The 16,566-nt window shown below is 60.7% G+C and overlaps 2 protein-coding genes across 4 annotated transcripts in view; one reads left to right on the top strand and one right to left on the bottom strand.

Annotated features, from left to right (window-relative positions):
• Positions 1-1,058: 1,058 nt before the first annotated feature.
• On the top strand, positions 1,059-6,122 carry MFAP2 (microfibril associated protein 2). 2 transcript variants are annotated; one of them, XM_040987697.1, is made up of 9 exons: positions 1,059-1,115; positions 3,315-3,387; positions 4,147-4,230; positions 4,417-4,443; positions 4,532-4,627; positions 4,736-4,780; positions 5,246-5,333; positions 5,495-5,568; positions 5,737-6,122. In XM_040987697.1, exons 2-9 carry the CDS (start codon positions 3,351-3,353, stop codon positions 5,838-5,840), a joined length of 555 nt encoding a protein of 184 aa, XP_040843631.1. In that variant the 5' UTR covers positions 1,059-1,115; positions 3,315-3,350; the 3' UTR covers positions 5,841-6,122. The 2 variants fall into 2 exon arrangements, with proteins under 2 accessions (XP_040843631.1, XP_040843630.1); XM_040987696.1 differs by having other exon boundaries at positions 4,144-4,230.
• A 1,070-nt stretch (positions 6,123-7,192) lies between these two features.
• Positions 7,193-16,566, bottom strand: part of CROCC (ciliary rootlet coiled-coil, rootletin) — a 32,597-nt gene continuing 23,223 nt past the window's right edge. For both annotated transcript variants that reach the window (XM_040987694.1, XM_040987695.1), the window contains 11 exons: positions 15,495-15,873; positions 12,508-12,677; positions 12,284-12,404; positions 11,930-12,093; positions 10,175-10,390; positions 9,448-9,672; positions 8,886-9,035; positions 8,404-8,604; positions 8,150-8,281; positions 7,702-7,881; positions 7,193-7,321 (listed from right to left, as the gene is read on the bottom strand). In XM_040987694.1, coding sequence (XP_040843628.1) covers positions 7,235-7,321; positions 7,702-7,881; positions 8,150-8,281; positions 8,404-8,604; positions 8,886-9,035; positions 9,448-9,672; positions 10,175-10,390; positions 11,930-12,093; positions 12,284-12,404; positions 12,508-12,677; positions 15,495-15,873 — 2,025 coding nt within the window. In that variant the 3' untranslated portion in view covers positions 7,193-7,234. The remainder of the gene's footprint in view (positions 7,322-7,701; positions 7,882-8,149; positions 8,282-8,403; positions 8,605-8,885; positions 9,036-9,447; positions 9,673-10,174; positions 10,391-11,929; positions 12,094-12,283; positions 12,405-12,507; positions 12,678-15,494; positions 15,874-16,566) is intronic.

The following is a 16,566-nucleotide window of genomic DNA, read 5'->3' as shown; positions in this document are numbered from 1 at the left end:
TTTTTCTGATTTTCTTTGTTTTAAAATGATTATTTGAGAGGCAGAAAAAGACAAAAGAATTCTTCCATCCCATGGGCTACTCCCCAAATGCCTACCAGGGCCAGGGGCTCTATCTGGGTCTCCCATGCAGGTGGCAGGGACCCAAGCATTGGAGCCAACACCGCCTGTCCCCTAACATGCACACATTAGCAGGAAGATGGAACTTCCCACTCAAGGGCAGAGCCAGGACTCAAACACAATTTGGGATGCCAGTATGCCAAGCAGATTTTTTTAAAAGAGTTGCAAGAGAGAAGGGCAGAGAGAGAGGATCTTCTACTCACTGGCTTACCCTGCAACAGGCCACAGAATGTGCCAGGCTTAAGCTAGGAGCCAGGAGTTTCCTCCACGTCCGCCACATGGATGCAGGAGCCCACACTAAAGTCATCTTCTGCTGCCTTCCCAGGTGCATTAGCAAGGAGCTGGATCAGAAATGGAGCAGCCAGGACATGAACGTGCACCCATATGGAATGTATTATATAGATGACGGTTTCATCCACTGTGCCACAGAGCTAGCCAAGCACCTGCCCCGGGACTGGTTGATGCGATTTGCTGTGCCTTGGCATCATCAGCCCCCATGTAACCTGTGGCCACACAGCTGGTGGTAGATGTACGCCAAACCTTGTCTGAAGTGGGCAGTGCAGCGGGGACGAGGGGTACTGGGTTAGCACACCCCGGAGGCCGAGTCGCCCCTGGCCTGAATGTGAAGATGCCAGAGACTAGAGGGGCACAAGCCTCATTGCCAGCCCATGGACCCTTACCCTGGCCCCTCTCCTCTCTCCCCGGGCTCAAAGGGTTAAGGGCCACCTGGGCCATCCCTGCAGGCCAGACCAAGCGCTGCGTGTTTGGGAGGGAGGGGAACCCCTTGGGCGCTACTCCCCAGGGTTCCACCCCCCACCGTCCCAGGGTGAAGCCCGATGGGCGGCTTGGCGGCCCGGGCTGCGCCTCGCGTTAGGACCCAGCGGCTCTGGCGCTGGAGGGCGGGCGCCGGCCCGTCGGGGGCCCGGAGGGGGGCTCGGAGCGGGCCCAGGGGCGGCTCCGTGGCGGACTCGAAGCGGGTGGTGGAGCGACCCGGACAGGTAGGCGCGGGCCTGGCGCTTGGGGGGCTCGGGGCTCGGGCGGGGACGTCGAGGGGTCTCCCCGAGGGCCGGGGCGGCTGCGGGACCCTGATCGCGAGGCCATCGGAGCAGATGTGAAGGGGGCACCTGGAGAGCGCCCAGCCCGGGGGTCGGGGTAGCCCGCGCCTGGGGCGTCGGGGGACGGAGGGGACGGCTTTGTTCTCCCGAGCAAGCGGGAAAGTGCGGGGCGGAGGGGCGCGGGTAGCGGCTGATTGTTCCCAGCTGTGCGGCCGCCTACACATCTGCCTTCCCCGGCCCCCGCCCAGCCCGCGAGGGCCTCCTCCTCCAGGACGCTTCGGAGAGGGGCCGAGTGGGGGTGGGGCAGCTCCTGGGCTCTCCTGTCCCCCCCCCCCCGTGGGGGGACCCTAACCCTCCCACTGCTAGGTGGCTGACCGACTCTTGCAGCCCACTCTTCGCCAGGGGCTCACTTTGTCCCTGGTCTGGTCACAGGGTCTTCAGGGAGACGGAGAGCACCCCGACCCCCAGCCTCAAAGACCTCCCTAACCCCCACTCAGCAGCTCCTGAGAAATGACAGCTCAGGCTGCCCCCCCCAACCCTGTCCTCTCCAGGCTGCAGGCAGGGCTGGAGGTCGGGTTTTCAGGATAGGGGTGTTGTTACATGGCCGGCAGGCCTTGGTGGCTGAGAAGGCAGTGTGCCCCGAACCCCAGGACTGAGAGCCAAAATGCCCTGCTTCTGCAGGGTCCTCCCCACAGCCCCAACCTCGAAGGAGAATAGAGTAACGGTTTCCAAGCCACTGGCTGCAAGAACTTCCGGTGCTGGAGCAGGGAGGGGACCCTCCTGGACAGATGAGCCAACACACGCTCTCAAATATTTTCACATATGCCACACACATTACATACACACATAAACACACATCACACACTCATGCACATACAAATGCACACACTTAACATACGCAAGCACATATACTCATGCATACACACAAATACTCACAAATGTACATACATACAGGCACACGCACACATAAACCCACACATATATCCACACACACATCCTTTCTCTCTCACACACACTCACAGTCTGAGGCTTCATCCCATGGAGCCCCACAGGGGCTCCAGCAAGTCTGTTGCTGGGGCCGAGACAGGAGACTGGATGCCCAGGCCTGGTGACAGCCAGGGACCAGGCCTCCCCAGAACTCACACGCGCCCCACACTTGTCACACCCTGCCAGGGGGTGCAGTGCCTCTGGCTGGTGATGTCACAGCCTCTCTGGGGCCAGAGGATCTGTGCAGGCTCCAGCCCTGGTGTGGGGTTGTCTGCTACTGCAGACAGACAGACTTGGGTCTCGTGCCTGAGTCGGGGCTGTAGCCTGCCAGGTCTGGGAAGCCTGGAGGCCTGGCAACAGAGGAGTCCTCTGGGGGCCTGGAGCCGTGCCCAGCCCAGCCCTGGCTGCGCCGGGGGCCCCTCCATGCACACGGTTTCCTGCCCAGCGAGATGCTCAGGGCCTGGGGACTAATTGGAAGCAGGTGGTGGGCTTGGCAGGCGCTGCTGAGTCCAGGCTGTGATGTTGGCTGGGCAAGGCTAATGGCCCAAGGATGTGCCTGGGGACAAGGCGGCACACTGGGCACCACAGCTATACCAGGGGTACAGGCATGGGTGTGAGAAACAGGGCTTGGGGGAGATGGAGGCGGTTAGAGCTGCCCCCCTGAGAGAACTGAGAGGCCTGTTCAGGGTCAGAATCAACTATGTAAAGGTCAGCGTTGTGGTGCAGGGGGTCAAGACACTTGTGGCTTCCCCTCTGGGCATTGGTTAGAGTTCCAGCCGCTCCACTGCTCATCCAGCTCCCTGACTGTGGCCTGGGAAAGAAGTGGAGGATGGCCCAAGTCCTTGAGGCCCTGTACCCACGTGGGAGACCCAAAGAAGCTCCTGGCTTCTGGCTTCAGCCTGGCCCAGCCATCACTGTTGCAGGGAGTGACCCAATCGATGAAAGATCCCCCGCTGCCTCACTTTTTATTGTCAAATAAGCAGACAGATCTTATGAAATGCTAGCCATGCTGCCAGCCTGGAGGGCCTGGCTCCTGTGAGCCGGCACCCTGCCAGGCGCCCCAAGGCCTGGCTACTTCTGCGAGGGGTGCAGGGCAGGCTCTGCAAGCCTGGGCTCCCGGCCCTGGGTGCAGTCCTTGTGCCTCTCTTCTTCCAGCTGCCTCTGATTCCCCCCGGCCTGCCCACTCTGACCATGAGAGCTGCCCACCTCATCCTGCTCTTGCTGCCTGGTAAGGGGTGGTCCACCCTGAGCTTCTCTCTTGCCCTGCTGCCTAAGCCCACCTCCCAGCCCCCCACCTCCAGCTCCTAGGGCCTCCGGCCTGCCTGCACCACACTGCACTGACTCAGGCCTCCTAGGGCATAGAAGAATCTCCTGGCCCTTTCCCCACCCAGCCTTCCACAGCAGTGGGCGGGGGTCTGGGGATTCTGGAAGGGGGCAGGCACCAGAACCTAGGCTTGCCCTCTCAGGAGGGTGCCCAGAGTCCGAAAGCTGGGTTCTGCACCGAGTTGGGGCCCTGCTGCTCCCTCTGTTGTCTCACCTTTTGAGGGGGCTGGACTGACCAGGGAAGTTCTAAACTGGGGTCCCAGACAGAATGAAGTGCTTACAACCTCACCCACCCTGTGTGTAGACAAAGGAAGAATCGGGCAGACATGGTGCCAGGGTGGGTGGGCTGAGGGCAGAGCTACAGTCCAAGGTGAGACCTGAAGTTCAAAAAGCCAGCCTGGTGTCTAAGCCTGCCCACCCTCCCACATCCTGTGCTAAGGTCTTGGAGGGCAGGTAGGAGTCCAGGCACAGGGAGGTTGGTCTAGGACAGACTGTGCCAGGGCTTGTCTAATGCAGGCAGGATGTTGGATCTCATGAACCTGAGGGCCTACGAGTGGGGTCCTCTGCTCCAGGGAGTGAGAGACCACCCCTCTCCTTGGAAGCAGCTTGGGGACCTTGTTTGTCCCTCCTGGGGGCATTCCCTCACACTTGACTCCTTCAGCAGGCCTGCTGGCTCAGGGCCAGTATGACTTAGACCCGCTGCCATTCCCGGAGCACGTTCAGTACCCTCACTATGGTGACCAGATCGGTAAGCGCTATCCCCAGATGACCCCTCACCCTGCCTGTGCTTTCCAGGCCTGGATCCCTAGCTGGGCAGGGCTCTGCCAGGGACCGGGTGGGGCTGGATGCTTGCAGTGCCCAGGGGTTGGGTCCTGGCTCAGCCTGCCCTTCAGCTGGGGCCTGTCACCAATTGTGCTTTGTTCTCTGACTGCAGACAGCCCGGACTACTACGACTATCAGGGTAAGGGGCTGGGGTCAGGAGGTGAGGGCCAGGTGAGGGTGGGGGGCCTGAGCCAGGAAGGAGCCAACAGACCCCTCTTGTCCCCCAGTTGCAGAGGCAAGTCCTCAGCCCTCAGAGGAGGAGCAGTTCCAGTTCCAGTCCCAGCAACAAGTGGAACAGGAAGTCATCCCTGTGCCCACTCCAGGTGGGTCCTGGGTCCCTGCTTGCCCATCCCCAGCTCAGGGAAGGGGGACCCATGCAATGCCCTGAACAGACCTCATTTTATGACCCTTGCCTGCCCCCTCTCTGACAGAACCAGGAAATGGGGAGACCGAGCCCACAGAACCTGGGCCTCTTGGTAAGAGTTGTGACTGCTGGGGAAACCAAGGCACAGCCCAGCACATGGGGTAGAGTCACAGGCGTCCCTGGTGGACTTGCAGGTTTAGGGAGCATGGGCTGCTGATGGGGACATGGAGTGCTGGGGGGCTAGCAGGCTTGTCCCTGCTTTCTGCTGGTATCTCCCAACCCCTCCCCAGGCAGCTCTGGAGGTCACCCCCATTTTCCCACTGTGGGCCTGGCTGAGTTGGCTCCAGCTGGTGGCGGGGGAGACAAGAGGGTAGGAGAATGAGGCAGGGGGTGTATGGAGAACTTTCTGGTGGCCAGAGAGCCTGGGTGGAGCCAGGAAGCACCAGGCTGGCTAAGTGCTGCCTTTTATGCCACCCCAGCCACGTGTGGGTATTGGCATCTGGCACGGGCCTGGAATGGGGGGTTCTCAGTTGGGCCAAGTTGAGCTTGACCTAGCTTAACCCCGCCCGTCACCTAGACTGCCGGGAGGAGCAGTACCCTTGTACCCGTCTCTACTCCATCCACAAGCCTTGCAAACAGTGCCTCAATGAAGTCTGCTTCTACAGGTAAATGCAGGTGGCCACAGGCAGGCAGCGGGGCAGTCGCCTGCCAGAGCTGGGGGCAGTGGGCTGTGGGTGGGGGCAGGGCAGCCCCAGCGGCCCAGGTTCTGGGAGCATGAATCTTGCCTGCCTGTGGTTAAGCCTGGGCCGGCCCCATGCCCTTGCAGTCTGCGCCGGGTGTACGTTGTCAACAAGGAGATCTGTGTCCGTACGGTGTGTGCCCATGAGGAGCTCCTCCGAGGTAGGAGGGTCTCGGCTTGGGCCTCCCCACACCTGCCTTGCATGCACCCCAATTAGGTGCTGGGACCCACGGCCAGGGCCTGAACTCCCCCCAACAGCCGGGCAGGGGGCCCCTTTCCCCAAGCCCCCTCACTCCTGCTCCTTCCTGTCACTCCCTACCTCCCAACAGCGGACCTTTGTCGGGACAAGTTCTCCAAATGTGGCGTGATGGCCAGCAGTGGCCTGTGCCAGTCTGTGGCCTTCTCCTGCGCCAGGAGCTGCGGGAGCTGTTAGGGTGGAGCAGGCACCCTGAGCTCCGGACCCCTCGGGCATCCGCGACCTTGGGCACTGCCTGACCTGGTGCTTCTCCCCTCCCCCTTCCTACTCCCTCATTGGTGAGGGCTCTGCAGCCCCAGGGTGTGGCTGGGGCACCTCGGGCCCTCCCGCAGCTGCTGACCTTGGCCCTGACCCAGCCTCCACCCCCTGAGTGGGTGGGGGCATCCCTGGCCTCTCCATGAGATGAGGGCCCCAGAAGTGCCTTTTCTGTCCTACTAGGGACAGTCCCCAAGGTGGCTATGCCACTCATTCCAGCCACCATGGCTTGGAGTGCCTCACTCCTCTCCCGGGCATGGGCCACTTCCGTTTTATACAAAATTAAAGACAAGTTTTTACAGAAGGTGAAGCCCCTCTTTTCATCCAGGGCATGGAGTAAGGGCTAGTCAGGGACCTCCAACACTGGATGAACCCCTGGGGTTCATGGGGAGAGTGGGTGACCTCACTTCTGTCATCCCAGCCTCCCATTCCTAGGTCAGCTCTGACCTGCCCAGGGCGGAACAGGGTGTTATAGGCAAATAGGATTCAGGGAGATGCTTTTCTGAACCCCAATGTATGCTCTGAGTCCTGCCTCGAAGTCCTGTCTCTGGTGTGAACAACACCCCCAGCCCCCAGCCAGGGACAGCGAACCCAGAGGCACAGGGGTATGGGGGGGAGCACAGCTGGGAGCTGCAACACGGGGGAGGCACAGGGGCTGCTGGACGCCAAGGTCTGGGGCGAGCCTTGCTCCTCCTGGCCGGCTGGTGGGACATGTGCCCATATGACCAGTAGGGTGAAGCCTGGATGGCTTAGCCCAGGGCTGGGACAAGAGCCCTTGCTAATCCCTCAGCCCGGTTTGTCCCCACCTACCTGGGCTGCCTGTGTCTATCCAGAGGTGGGGCTGGTTGGGAGGGCAATAAGCCTTGGAAAGGGTCAACCATAAGCTGGCCCCAAGCCTCACCAGTCCCATCTATTAGCCAAAGACTCTGGGGTGTGCTCCCCACCCCCAATACTGCTTCCCGGGGCTCCCCTGTCTGCCCATGGCCTCCTACACAGGGGAGGCACCCTGTCCAGTAGAGAAGAGACTCACAGGTACACACGGCTTCTAGAAAATGGATTCTTCTCATTACAAAAACCTTAAGTCTGAACAGGTAACATTATAAAAAGGTAGAAAAATACAGGAACTCTGGGGGATTTCCTGGTCAACACTGTAAACTAAGGCGCTGACACCCTGGGGAGACAGGAGCCAGGGGCCTGGGTGGTCAGGCCCAGGGAGGCCCTTGTACAGCCTAGGGTGGCTCGTGCTTGCGGGCGCCAGGAAACCACTGCTGGGCCTGGAGCTGGCATCCCTGCTCCAGGTGCCGGGGCCGAGGAGCTCACGTCTCTGCGGGGCTGGAGGGTGGGGAGAAGGACGCCAAGTTCCGTCGAAGCCCCTGCTGCAGTTGTCCCTTCAGCGTGGACACCTGGGAAACAGAGGCTATGAGGACAGCGAGGGCCCAGGCTGATTTGGGAGAGGAAGGGGACATGGCTGGGGGGAGGGGCAGGGCCTGGTGACCTGAGCTGACCAGTGAGAACCAGCCCTCAGCCAGTGCTGCTGTCCCGCCTCTCCTCTGCAACCCCAGCTTGTTGGCACAGCTTGAGGCCACCTGTACTGCCCTGGGAGAGAAGGGGCAAAGCCCTGGCCAGAAACACCGCATCCCTTGGCATCATCTGGGTCCCTCTCCAGCTAGGCTGACACCAACATGGGCCCACGCTGGTCCCTTTTCAGTTTTCAGGTCATGGCCAGCCCTCTGCCTCTGCAGTCTCTCCTGCCCCACCTCCCCCAGAGGCAACACCTGCCTACCTGCTCCTCCAGCCCCCGCACCTTCTGGAGGTGGGCCCGCTCCCGTGCCTCCAGGGTACGCTCAGTCTGCACCTGGGCACTGCGCAGGCGCTCCACCTCCTGCTGCAGCTCCCGCCTCTGCTGCTCCTCAGACTCCTGCTGGGCCACGCTAGGGTTCTGCTCCAGGGCCACCATCTGGGCCTGCAGGGAGGGGTGGCCACTCAGGCTGGTGGGTGTGTATGCGCACGTGAGTGTGACGGGTTGGCAGGTGACAAGCACACAGCCAGCACATGTGGGGAATGCAAAAGAAATCTCAGCCCTCCTCTTGTGGGCCCTCAACAGTGAACTTGGGGTGGGTCAGACGGTAGGATGTGGGGCTGTCTGGGACTGCTTTGCCCCCAGGCTGGGGATGGAGCTGAGGGCCTGGCTAGGGTGAGAGGGTGGCCGGCTGGATGGGGCAGCACCAGACCTCCAGCTGCAGAATGTGGGTCTGGGCCTCGGCCAGCTCCAGCTCAGCCCCTGTGAGTGTGCGGTCCAGGCGGCCCTTCTCCACGCTCAGCCGCACTGTGTCCTCCTGGCTGCGAAGCTTCTCCCGTTCCACCTGGGTGGGAAGAGCAGGAGGGGGTCAGGAGGCCCCTGAGGAGCTGAGCCACAGCGGGCCAGAGGCAGGGTGAGAGCCACTGCTGCAGTCCCCAGGGGGGGCAGGCCCGGGTAGCGGCCCACCTTGTCCAGGGTCCTCCTGAGGGCACCACGGTCCTTCTCGAGCCGCAGGGCCATGCGTTCCACCTCCCGCTTCTCGGCTTCCAGCTGCACCAGGGCCTGCTGCAGGCTGCCCAGGCGCTCCTGCAGCAGCTGCCGCTCTTCCTGCAGCCTCTGGACCGAGTGCAGTGCAGCAGCCTCGCCTTCCTGTCGCTGCCGCAGCACCTGCAACAGGGCCCAGGCAAGTGGTTTGCCCCTGTGGGCCCTGGGGTGTGCAGCTTGGAGAAAGGGTGCTGGCCCACTGTGCCCATTCAGCAGGCTACTGAGAAACCCATGTCAAACAAAGAGCACCTTGGGGCCTCAGTTTCTCTCTGTAATGGACTGAATGAGCCACACAGCCACACAGGTGACAGAGCTGAAGTGGGCAGGAAGGTCCCAGCCCTAGCCTCAAGCCCCAGGGTCTCCTAGTGCCCTGCGTGGAGGAACCCATCCTCCCAGGCCCTCACCTCCTGCAGCTGCTGTAGCTGACCCTCGGCCTCTGCCCGCTGTAGCTCCAGGTCCGCCAGCTCAGCCTGCATCGTCTGCACCTGTTCGCCCAGGGAGCTGCTCTGCTTCCGTACCTCTGATAAGGCCTGCCGGGTAGCATCCAGCCGCTCCTGGGGAACAGGGACTGATGGGGCCCTAGGAGCCCTAAGGCAGATGTCTCCCCTCTGTTCTGTACCCCAGGGCAGGTTCACAGCCCATAAAGGCAGGTGTTGCCTCACCTAAATGGGGAACCACACGGCAAGTCCAGTCCACACCTTGTCCTTGGGCCTGTCTAAGGTGGGATCTGCTGGGACCCTAATTCTCTCCAGCTGATTCTGCTCCTAGGTCCCCCTAGTCTGTACCTGGAGGCTCCTGGTCTTCTTGGGTGGGCCTTGACCCCTACTGCCCCCTTCCACTGACTGATGTTCACGGGCCCACCCTTTCCTCCAGGCCTACCCTCATTGGCTCCTCAGGGTTCCCACCGGCTGGCTCTGCACCAGGCCCCCTCCAAGTCTGTTCCTAAGGACCCCAGAAACCCTGTACCTGCAGCACCTGGCGGTCATGTTCACAAGCAGTCAGGGCCTTCTGCAGGTGTAGGTTTTTGTCCTGAGAGTTGGCAAGGCTGGCGTTGCTCTGGGCCAGGGCCTCGGTCAGGCCCTGCACCTTATCATGCAGGCTCCCCTCATTCTCCTCCAGCTTAGCCAAGGCCCCGCTCAGCCGCTCCACTGTCAGCTGCAGGGTCCTTGCCTTCACCTCGCCATCTGCCACCTGGCAGGACAGCAAGCCGGGCAGTCAAGGGGCTGTGCTCCCCATCGGCCTCCTGGACCGGATGTGTCTAGGCCAAGTCCTTCCCACCTCTGTCTGGGCCTCCGCCACTGATACCCATGGTTCCTATGCCCTACCCTACTGCTGGCTAACTGCTTGGCCCCACAGCCCCATCTGCTGGGGCGTCAGACACTAGTCTCTGTCCCATGCCAGGGAACAAGAGTGACACGGAGCTGCTGCGGTGTCACCTTGGCAGGTGTCTGTGCGGTGCTAGCCAAGCTAGTCAATGTTGTAGTTAGGGCTTAGCTTCCTGACAGCCAAACCAAAAAGAGAAAGGCGTAAACCCACGCTCTGATCTGTCGCACGGCTCCTCCTCTGAGTGTACATAGTCTGAATTCTAACTTTGGCCCTGCCATCTATTTGGCAGAGCCTCCATTTGCCTGTCTGTAAGATGGGAATGATGGCACTGGGCTTGAGCAGGGAACAGGGAGGGGAAGGGACCCACCTGCCTCTGTAGAGAGTCCACCCGGTCCTGCAGGACCTGGGCCTGGGCCTCGCGGTCACTTAGGCCCAGGCGGCTGCGTTGCAGCTCCCCCTCGAGGGAGCGCCGTTGCAGCTCCAGCTTCACTGTTCGGCTCTCGCAGGCATCCAGCACCTCCTTGAGGCGCCGCTTGTCGCTCTCCAGCTTCCCCTCATTGGCCTTCAGCTTGCTGACCTTCTCCTGCAGCCGGGCAGAAGCTCAGGCCCCAGTGCCCAGGTCCCATCTGCCCCATCCGCACTCCTTCCTCCCTCGGAATCCCAAGGTCAAAGTGGGGATCAGGCTGGACGCTCTGGGAACTTGGCCTCCCATGGGCTCGCAGCAGGAGAGCATGGAGGCTCCCAGGGTACATGCAGCAGAGGCTGAGTCAGCCAGCAGCCCCTCTGTATGTTAGGAGGTGGGAAAGCCACCGCCCGAGGACTCAGGGAACCCACACTGCTTCCAGCTGGCCTCAGCCCCCAGGGTTGGCCCAGGAGCTGCCTGCACAAGCTGAGCTGAGCCAGGCAGCTCTGGGTGGGCCCCGCTGTGCCAGGGATCTGGGAGGGGATTAGTGATGAAGGCCAGGGGCTGGGGAGAAGACAGAAGACAAAGGGTTCTTCAGGTCAGGCTGCTGCTCTGGGGCCTGGGCTGGGGCTGGGGGTGTGATGACTGCTTGCCCACGCCTAGCCTGTGCCTAACCCCGCTCCTGCCCCGCCTGGGCCCATGGCCCCCATTCTGGCTCCTGCCCAGCTTTGTTCCTGGCCTCCTCCAGCAGTCCCTGTAGCTGGGCCCAAGGCCAGAGCTGAAGCCGCAGACACAACAGCCCAGCTCAAGGTCGGCCCCCAGCCAGAGGCAGGGGGTGGGCTGTGTCTGTGGTCACGAGAGGCAGACACGGGGGCCTGGGGAGGGAGAGGCCAGTCACAGAGGGCCCGAGAATAGAGAAGATTGTTGGCTACAAGCTTAAGGCTCTGGCAGCGTGGACCCTGCCACCTCCCGGGCCTGGGCTTTGTGTCCCAGACACATACACACACAGAGGTAAACACAGACCGTCCCCCTCAAAACACACATCAAAACCCCAGCACAGCACTTATGTGACTGCATGCATAGACATGAGAGAGAGGTCCCTGTGCACCACCCATGTGCTAAAAGCACATGTGCCTTGTCTTTGTGAAGCCATTACTGGTAACCCTATTATAGGAGACAAAAATGAGGGCCAAACAGCAGACAGGCCTCGGGCCAAACTTGAATCCAAGTACATCAGACTCAAAAGCCAGTACCAGTGTAGTGGTACAGCACGTGAAGCCTCTCCTTGTGACCCCTGCAGCCCACAGGAGCACCAGCTGAAGTCCTAGCTGTTCCACTTCAGATCCAGCTCCCTGCTAACACACCTGGGAAAGCAGCGGAGGCTGGTCCAAGAACTTGGACAACTGCCACCAAAGGGGGAGACCCAGGGCAGTTCTAGGCTCCCAGCTTCGGCCTGGCACAATTCCAGCCACTGAGGCTATTTGGGGAACATTCTCTCCCTCTCTCTCTCTCACCCCCTCTCTGCCTTGCTCTCTGTAACTCTTCCAAATATAAATAAATCTTTCTACAGATTGGTAACCTCAGAGGAAATGTTGCTGCGTTGCAGCCATGCTCTTGGGGCGGAACTGCAGACGGGTGACCGCAGACTTAGGCAGGCAGAAGCCCCCTGATATGCACCGGCACCCCCAGACCCCGCTCCCAGCCTTCAGCGTCACGCACCTGGCTCGCCCGCAGCTCGTTCTCTGTGGCCTGCAGGCTCCGCTCCAGAGCAGCCACCTGGTCCTGCGTGGCCCGGCGCTCCCGCTCGCTGCGCCGTATGCTCTCCTCCCGCAGTGCCAGCTGTGCCTGGGCTCCACTCAGCCGCCCATCCACACTGCGCCGGGCTGCAGTCACCACCCAGCCCCATCAGACACAGCCAGGCCCAGTCCCCAAGGCCACGAAATTCCCGGCCTGCCCCCCAACCCACGTCAAGGTCTTTTGAGGCCAACAAGGGAAGTCCCAGGAGGAGACAGCCCTGTGTTGGGTCATGGAGCAAGGTCCCCAGAGCAGAGTACCTCCCCAGGTCCCACTCACCTTCCTCACTCTCAGCCACTGCCTTTTGCAGCTGCTGGGCCCGTGAGGTTGCACTGTCCCTCTCGGCCTCCATCTCAGCCAGCTGGTGGCTCAGGGCACTAGCCTGGGTCCGAAGTTCATCCTGCAGCCCCAGTGTTGGGAAGACCACTTCTTTGACACCTGCAGTCCTTCCAGCCCCTTCCCCCTCCAGGGCATCTGCTCCAGCCACTCCCACGCCAGCTCACCCGCTCCCTCTGGGCACTCCGCAGCTCCTGCACGAATTCCCGGAGCGCCCCCCGCACAGCCTCGGGGTCTAGATCTGAAGGTGCTGGAGAGGTGGCGGGTCCCGGGGATGGAGGCTGGGACCCAGGGCTCCGTTCCAGGGGGCTGGGGCTGTTGAATCCTTCCTCGCTTCCTAGAAGAACAGAAGGGCTCAGGGTGGCAGAAGCCACAGCCTGGCCTACAGCAATGCTGCTATGGGCTCTGGAAGCATCTCACTTGTGCTATTCGCACAGTGTCCCCAGCCAGCCTGTTTTGCACCACACAGTTAGCATGCCCTCACCCTTATGCCAAGACTTGGCCGGTCCCACAGCCCTCAGTTCAAGGCCAGGTTCTCTGTCAGAGATTTGAGGTTCACCTCTCCCCGCTCTTGAAAGGCCACCCTGCATCACTGTATTCTGGAACATTCCTTGTCCTGGGCCTTTATGGGGACCTGCCCCTGAAAAAGTCCCTGAGCTCCTGATGGGGGCTGAGGCCCAGGATGGCCATGCCACCACCACAATACTTCCTGGACTGAATATCTCCTATGAGTGAGGTGCTGGGCAAGTGTCAGCCCCAAAATGCCTCACTTCCTACTCACGATTCCCTGACATGTGAGGGTGAGCCCCGTCACCCCACAACACACACATGTGCTTCATAGGCAAGATGTGTTCAAGGCATTTCATGATACACTCAGGCTGAGCCAAGAAAACCAGGTACACATCAAGGAGTGGGGACAAGAGCAGGACGGACGGTCCCTGGGGGCAATCATTGGAGCCGCAGCACATGGGACCCTAACCTCCGCAGCCTGCGTCTCAGCCATGGTCACCCAAAGCGTGGGAACCTCTCCCCTGCCTAGGGAGATCCTGCTCCCCCCTCCCGTCCCAGTGTGAGCACCAGCCCCTTCTCCTAGCGTACAGGTACCACCTGCACGTGCCCCATCCCTCACCTTGCTGGCCACACTGCCACTGTCACCACTGCAGCCCAGAAGTCAGGGAAGAATACCCTGGGGTTCCCGTCAACCCTGGTTCTGTCTGGAAGCCCTTCTTGCCCTACCCCCACAAATAGGCCCAGCCCCCTTTGCATGTTATCTTTAAACTCTTGCTTTTAGGACAAAATGCATAGAGCTTGGGGGCCCAGCACAATAGCATAGTGGCTAAAGTCCTTGCCTTAAATGTGTCAGGATCCCATATGGGCACTGGTTCTAATCTTGGCAGCCCCACTTCCCATCCAGCTCCCTGCTTGTGGCCTGGGAAAGCAGTTGAGGACGGCTCAAAGACTTGGGATTCTGCACTAGTGTGGTAGACCCAGAAGAAGCTCCTGGCTCCTGGCTTTGAATTGGTTCAGCTCCAGCCAGTACGGCCGCTTGGGGAGTGAATCATCAGACAGAAGATCTTCCTCTCTGTCTCTCCTCCTCTCTGTATATCTGACTTTCCAATAAAAATAAACAAATCTTTTTTTTAAAAAATGTATAGAGCATAAAATGTGTCGCTGTCTGGGCTAGTGCCCTGGCATAGTAGCTCAGGCCTCTACATGTAGTGCCAGCATCCCATATGGGCCCTGGGTCAAGTCCCAGATGCTCCATTTCCAATTCAGCTCCCTACTAACATGCCTGGGAAAGCAACTGAAGATGGCCGAAGTCCTTGGGCCCCTATACACTCAAAGAGGCCAGGATGAAGCTCCAGGCTCCAGGCTTTGAACAAACCCAGTTCTGGCCATTGTGGCCATCTGGGAAGTAAACCAGCAGATGGAAGATCTTGGTCTCTCCTTCTCTCTCTGTAAATCTGCCTTTTAAATAAAACTCACACTGAGATCCCTACCTCACACCTCCTAACATGGCCACATTGGGAATCACGGTTACTGACACTGTTATGATAAAGTCACCTGCACAGGGGAGGGTCTGAAGCCTGTGTCATGCAGTGACACACCGTGTCTGGAAAGAGGGAATATTCAAGCCCCACACGCTGACCAAAGTCGTGTGGTACAGCTGTAAACCATGGAAGTATCAGCGAGTGGTGATAGGCCAGGCAGGAGTGCAGCCTGTACTAGGAGCTCCCGCAGGCACCCTCACAGTGGGGCTACCGCCTCCACCTGGAGACAGCCAGCCTGGGAACTTGTGGGCTCTGTCTGCAGAGCCCAGCAACCCCAGACATAGGGAAACAGCAGGTACACTGCAGACTTCTGTCCTTGTCATCACTTCCTGACAAGCCGAAGCCCCTCCCAGTAACCTGAGTAGGTAAGGGGCAGGTCACCAAGGATGTGAGCTCCTGGTGGGGTTTGGTCTTGCTGAGGAGGAGGCTGAGAACCAACTCCCCGCAGACACCGAGAGGGGACGACCCTGTTCCAGCAAAGCAACACAACCCCAGACAGCCAAGCTGGACCCCCGGGTAGGGCTCCATGGCTCCCATCCTTGCTGCTGCTAAAATCTGCTCTTCCAGGTATGATGCAAAGGCGGGTCCTCCTTGAGTTACATCACCTGGCCTGAGGAAGCGAGGACTCACACCCATAGCGGTTGGCATTCCCTGCCAGTCCTTGTCACAGCTGTGTGGTGGTCCACCTGCGGGACACACCCCATTCCTCTGCTGATGTGCCTCTGGCTTGGGTCCCCCTTGCCTACTGTGAATAATGTGACGAGGCACGTCTGCTTCGCTTACCTCTCCATCCCATTACTTGAACTGTATGTATTCACACAAAGTAGGTGCCTACTCGGTATCACGTGTGACCCTGGCTGTGTCCAGGGCTGGGATGGGGTACTGGGGGAGACAGAGCACAGGCCCCAGAGACTCAGCAAAACAGGCAGAGCTCAGAACCTGTTCCCAGCCTGAAAAAGCAGCAGGCCAGACAGGAGCGCTGAGCAGGACAGGGCGTGGCCTGGAGGAGGACCACTCCTTGGAGGGATTTAAGGGACGCAGGGACGCAAGGGCGCAGGGGCGACGTTCCCCACTTCCCAGCCCCACCTGCCCGCGGTGCTCACCTCCAGCGGGCGCTTCCCGAGCAGGGGAGCAGGGCACTGGCATGGGCCGTGCGGCAGGGCTTGGTCCACGGCCGAGGCCCAGGCCCCGGCGCAGAGCCGAGCGCAGGGCTCCGAGCTGAGCCTCGGCCGCGCGCCGCTGAGCCTCCATGCGGGCCAGCTCAGCCTCCAGGCCTTGGGCTCGGCCCTCGGCCGCGCTCAGCCGCAGCCCCAGCTCTGCAGCCTCAGCCCGGGCTGCCTCCAGCTTCAGCTCCAGGCTGCGAGCGTGTTCCAGCTGCTGCTTTTCCGCGGTGCGCGCCTCCTCCAGGGAGCTCAGTAGGCCTCGCTCCCGGATCCGGAACTCTCCCTCTTGCTCCTGCAGCTTCCGCTGGGTTCCCTGGAGCTGGGGGCGAGGGGAGGGGGGCAAGGGGCAGACAAAGCCAGGAGGTGGAGTCAGCAAAGGCGCCCCCACCTCCAGGCCCAGACTGCGCCCACTGTCCCTTCAGTGGCCCCCTCTCTAGTAGGGAGTTAAAGAGCATCCTGGGAACATGGGAGGGAAGTGCTGGAATTTTTGTCTCCCTTCCAAGGGTCAGCTGGCAGTGTACAGTGCCAGGCACTAGCTGTTTCCAGGAACATCTTCACTCCCACTCTGTGGCGGAGGCACTGAGAGTTAGGTAACTTGTCCAAGCTCGTGCAGCTGGGGAGCTGCAGGGCTGGGATTCCAAGCCGGGCCTGATAGCCATAGAAGTTAACAGCCACCATACTGCTTCTTGGCCCACAATGGGTCAGTAACCTGCGCATGGTGGGCACATGCACCACAAAGCATTTACTGCCGGGGTGCATGCGCACAGAGGTGAAGACAACCCTGTGGGTCGCAGTGTCAGTCAGCCTGTCACGGTCTCACTGGGCACTCCTCTGCTGCGCCCCACTGGATGCCAGCACCTGTGCCCTGCTGTGCTGGTCCCCTCTCCCAGAGGCACAAAGAGATAAGTGACAAGGTCAGGGTTACACTGCAGGTGTAATGAAACTGCCGGAAAAAGTCAAGTGCAAAGTCAGACAGCCCTGGGCTGTGTGTGACCATGGACAGACCCCTCCA

This window comes from Ochotona curzoniae, unplaced genomic scaffold (assembly GCF_017591425.1).
Source record: "Ochotona curzoniae isolate NIBS_2020 unplaced genomic scaffold, NIBS_Ocur_1.0 contig_4792, whole genome shotgun sequence".
NCBI lineage: Eukaryota > Metazoa > Chordata > Mammalia > Lagomorpha > Ochotonidae > Ochotona > Ochotona curzoniae.
The sequence above is the reverse complement of the archived record's forward strand: the minus strand, read 5'-3'. Positions and strand labels throughout refer to the sequence as shown.